The sequence below is a fragment of the Berghia stephanieae genome, chromosome 14 (genome assembly GCF_034508935.2).
Source record: "Berghia stephanieae isolate SIO BIC M18660-M18661 chromosome 14, UCSD_Bste_1.3, whole genome shotgun sequence".
Classification (NCBI taxonomy): Eukaryota; Metazoa; Mollusca; class Gastropoda; order Nudibranchia; family Aeolidiidae; genus Berghia; species Berghia stephanieae.
This window is the reverse complement of record NC_088373.1, coordinates 7328635-7333634: the sequence shown is the minus strand read 5'-3', so window position 1 is coordinate 7333634 and position 5000 is coordinate 7328635. Positions and strand designations below refer to the sequence as shown.

Here is a 5000-nt window from a genome sequence, read left to right as displayed (position 1 = left end):
CGTTAAGTTATAGCCTGACACTGAAACCAAAAAAGACTGGCATTTTGACGTCATCATTTGGTTTTTGCACCGCCTAGAGAGTTGTCGCTAGTAGAGCTCATGGAAACAAGTGGTCCCATTGGTTGAACTATTAAATACAGCTCACGATTTGTTTTCTTTTGTGGCCAAAGACTGGCGTTTTGACGTCATTTTTTTGGTCAGTGTCAGGCTATAACTTTACGATGGCTACGCACTCACTCATTCAATCCTATCCGGGCCTGCTGGGAAATGAGACTGTGCACGGGATCTTCAGCTGGTCCTGTCAGCTGCTATTATTGGGGCCATCTCGAGGGACAGACAGACCTCTCTTGTTTTAGGTCCCTCTCGACAGTAAGTCTTCAAGTCTCCCTAGAACGGCCTCGTTTCCTCTTTCCTTGGGGAGGGGGTGTGTCCATCGAAGAGGCTTTCTTATCAGTGTTTCATCAGGTCTGCGACAGACAGACATACCCCAACCATTGCCAACCTCTCCTATTAATGAGACTCTCCAGAGACTCCACTTCCGCTCTCGCTCTCAGGTCCTCATTTGAGATTGTGTTCTGCCAGAATATCTTGAAATTCGTCGTAAACAATTGCTTTGGGAATACTTCAATTTTCTGGATGATCCTGTCTTTGAGCTTCCAACACTGATCGTTGCCATCGTTAAGTTATAGCCTGACACTGAAACCAAAAAAGACTGGCATTTTAACGTCATCATTTGGTTTTTGCACCGCCTAGTGAGTTGTCGTTAGTAGTGCTCATGGAAACAAGTGGTCCCATTGGTTGAACTATTGAATACAACTCACGATTTGTTTTCTTTTGTGGCCAAAGACTGGCATTTTGACGTCATTGTCAGGCTATAATTTAACGAGGGCAACGCGCTGATCCACAGAACACAACGCTCTATTAACAGCACAGACCTACCAACTGTTCTGTTGTCTTACAGGTACCAACAGTTTTAAACCACTAGTTTATTATTAAGCGCCCTTCGTGTCTATGTGGTCTAGTGGTATGACACTTCGCTTTCGGATCGGAAGGTCCTAGGTTCGAGCCTCGCTTGGCGCATAGTTTTGTCCCCGGAAAAGACTCTTTACTCACATTCTCTCACCGTACTCATGTGTAGAATGAGTATCCGGCCGTTAACAGCGTTGTCTCTGACGAGAGAAAAACTATTATCACCTAACAGGCGTCATGTCTCGTTCTTTATTTTACGCTTTGCTGTTGGTAAGGGACCCTTTGTAAATCGCATTGAGAACATTTAGTGGATATTGCGCTATATAAAAGCTCGTGTTTAAATACACCCAACCTTGTTCTGTTTCAAGAGACCAATGACTAGGAGGGAGGTATGAGACTAAACTTGATTCACAAAACCGTTGGTAACATTCTCTCTCTCTCTCTCTCTCTCTCTCTCTCTCTCTCTCTCTCTCTCTCTCTCTCACTCTTCCTCTCCTCTCTCTCCTCTTTCTATCTCTCTCTCTCTCTCTCTCTCCTCTCTCTCTCTCTCTCTCTCTTCATCTCTCCCTCTCTCACTCTTCCTCTCCTCTCTCTCCTCTTTCTCTCTCTCGCTCTCTCTCTCTCTTTCTCTCTCTTTCTCTCTCTCTTTCTCTCTCTCTCTCTCTCTCTCTCTCTCTCTCTCTCTCTCTCTCTCTCTCTCTCTCTCTGTGTGTGTCTCCCTTTTTTTCTTGATGGTCAAAAACCATTCCAAAAAAATCGATCAGTTCAGATAACTCATGCACTCGTTTGTGTTGTGGCAATATCACGGTCGGTTACTTCCCTTGATCGTTTATCGAAATTGGCTAGATCAAAAAATAGATCCCCGCAGATTGACCAATCAGACCATCGGATAAAAACCAATATCACAAAACGAGGTCGGGTCTATTTCTAAATGATTAGGATGATGGCTTTTTCGCAACATCAAACAATAAATAAGATTATAAGTTGACTTAACGTGTTTAGGGTTAGAGAGACCAATTACGCATTTTATCCTAGTTTTGGGGCCTTGATTATCAATACACCCTCCTAACGATACACAATGGAATCTTGCATTTATAATTATTTATTATTTGAAACATTTTGACAAATTCATTCATTCATTCATTCATACATTCATTCATTCATTCATTCATTCATTCATCCCACGATCTGATGATCGTCGGACGGATACAGCTGGGATGCAGCAATCACCACGTTCCGCCATTCTTCTCTATTGCTGGCCTTCTCCAAGAGTTCTTCCATCTTCAATCCTGTCCATTCCTTGATATTGTCCATCCATTCAAACTATCCTTTGTCTTCCTCTTCTTCTTCCTCTTTTAAGGGTGCCCTCCATCACCGTTTTGCACAAACCTTCATGCCTCACATTGTGGCCAAACCATGACAGTTTCCTCCTTCGAACTTTTGACAAATTGGCCTCATCATAATCCATCGAAATAAATGTCACACCTTACCAATCCTGTGTTATGATTGTACGGCTATGTGGTCTTGTAGTATGACAGTCGCTTTCGGACCGGACGGTCCTGGGTTTGAATCGAAGCTCTGAGAGACGCATAGTGGTGGAGCCCTAGAAAAATGCTCTTTCCTTCGTTCGCTCATCGTACCGTAACAGCGTTGCCTCCGTTCGTAAAAAATATTATCGCCAAACAGGTGTCATGTCTTGTCCTACATGTTAAGTATAGCTGTTCGATATGGACCCCTTGTAGAGCGCGTGGAAAACTTTCAGTAGATACTACACTATATTAATAAATTAAACTTTTATATAGCGCAATATCCACTAAACGTGCTCAAGGCGCTTTAAATAAAAAATGAAATAAATAAAAATTCCCTTTATTTATCCCATAGGGGAAATTTGTCTTTATGGTCTATTCCAAGGGAAGAATGGAATAACTCAGGCGTCATAATTCAGGGTACCAATACTATCAATTCATACCATTGACCATTTTAGCATTAATTTAGACTTTTTAGAATCTGGTTCGTCGCGACATAATACCGTTTTGAGACGATGGGTAACATATGTGATTAGAATATGTGACTTAGAACAAGGTAGCATTTTTGCAGATCTGATGACTGAACGTAATAAAGTATGGGCTTGTTTTAACATTGTTGTAGTGGCCACTGTTTTGCATTTAGTTTGTGAGTGGGGATTTTTTTTTTAGTTTTAGTTGGCAATTAATCAATAAATGTTTTGACCCAGCTCATAAAAAAAAGAAATCAAGAAAAAAGAAACTCCACAAAACCTGCTCAAAGCGCTTTACACGGGGTCTCTAGCCAACAGGAACACTTAACACGTAGGACGAGACATGAAGTATGTTAGGCGACATTATCATTTTTTTTTCGGACAGAGACAAAAGCTGTTAATGACCAGGTACTCAGTTTACACCTAAGTACCTTGAGACAATGTGAGTAAAGAGCCTTTTCCAAGGACTCAACTTATGCGCCGCGCAGAACGCGAGTCAAACCCTGGTCCTTCCGATCCGAAGGCGAGTGTAGATAGAAGATACATATCAAGCGACATGTAGTAGACAGGGAGCATTCATAAACTGGATAAAAAATAAGTTTCAAGTTTCAAAAAGATCAAATTCAACTTTACGAGATAAGATTCAATGTTTATTATATTACTATCAATACCCGTAATTCAAATGAAAAGTTAAAAGTAAAATAAAATAAATGTCCCAAATTCAAAATTCTATAGAAAGCTTTGCAAGATCAAATTCAATATTTTAGAGAATCAAATTCAATGGTTCCAATTCGATTTATCAATTTCAGTTTTCAGCATTTTGAAAATAAAAAATCAAACCAGTTCAGCGTTTTAAAAGATTAAATTTAACGTTTCAAAAGGTTAAATTCAGCGTTTTAAAAGGTTAAATATCTTCAACGTTTTCAAAAACCTAAATTCAACGCTTTGAAATGCTAAATTTAAAGTTTTGAATAAATGTTAAATTCAACGTTTTGAAATGCTAAATTTAACGTTTTGAATAAATGCTAAATTTAACGTTTTGAAATGATAAGTTTAACGTTTAAAGCATAAAATCAACGCCATTCCTCAAACCATTCAGGCATGTATAGGCATAGGAAGAGATGAATATCTTTTTTGAATTTGATGAAAGGGTGAGCACCGGATTTTTTGTTGTTCGTATCCTTGTTCTCAAGATCAAATTTTAGCTCTTCTTGAGTGACAGTCATTCCCACAACCTGGAAGAAAACAACGAACGTGAATTTGTATAAATTGAGGGACATCGGGTTTCATCACTGCTGGTGGGCATCGGGGTTGTTTTTATTTTGGGGGGGGGCGTCAAAACATCTCGACTTACTTGTGAATTGACTGCTCTAATAACAAAACCATCAGGACCCTCACAGGGATGTATACATATTTTAACTGTTTTTGTCATTGGCTGAAGAATGGTTTTAAGTCCGGAACGTTCCTTGATTAGTATTTTGTTATGTCATGAAGTTGCTATAGTCATTTTTGTACATTAAGTTCCTCTCTGCAAGAGAGTAAATTCATTCTAATCAATAGAATTGCCGTGTCGTTATCTCCAGATCTGATTACTCAAATTGTTAAGGCTCCTTGTTTTATGGAAAAACTCTCCAAAAAAACCAAAATATTGTCAATATACAATATGAGAGGTTTCCAGTTTTCGGTATATTTACGGTATTCAGTATGTTATAAACCCTCATTATATATTCCAAAAATGAATATAACAGCTTCAAAAAAGAACAAAATACCAAACACGGAACGTTTTGGGCTCAAACCCCTCCTTCAGCCAACAACAAAAAAAAAGACATAAATACATTACTAAATTCCAGATAGACGACAGAGATATTTTTAGGTCCTCTCAGAGTTGTTAAAACAACGCCACTACCACATTATTTCATTCGTCTGTAGTGTTTCATTCATCCTGTTTGTTGATAAAGGGGAAACCCGAAACGTCCATTGTATCTGTTTTCGTATATTAAAATGAAACTTACATTCAATTTCATATTTTTATATA

At 38.9% G+C, this 5000-nt stretch overlaps 1 protein-coding gene across 1 annotated transcript in view; it reads right to left on the bottom strand.

Annotated features, from left to right (window-relative positions):
* Nucleotides 1-3593: 3593 nt before the first annotated feature.
* LOC144959833 (uncharacterized) overlaps nt 3594-5000 on the bottom strand; it is a 6409-nt gene continuing 5002 nt past the window's right edge. The window contains exon 6 of the mRNA XM_078892614.1: nt 3594-4200. Coding sequence (XP_078748740.1) covers nt 4039-4200 — 162 coding nt within the window. The 3' untranslated portion in view covers nt 3594-4038. The remainder of the gene's footprint in view (nt 4201-5000) is intronic.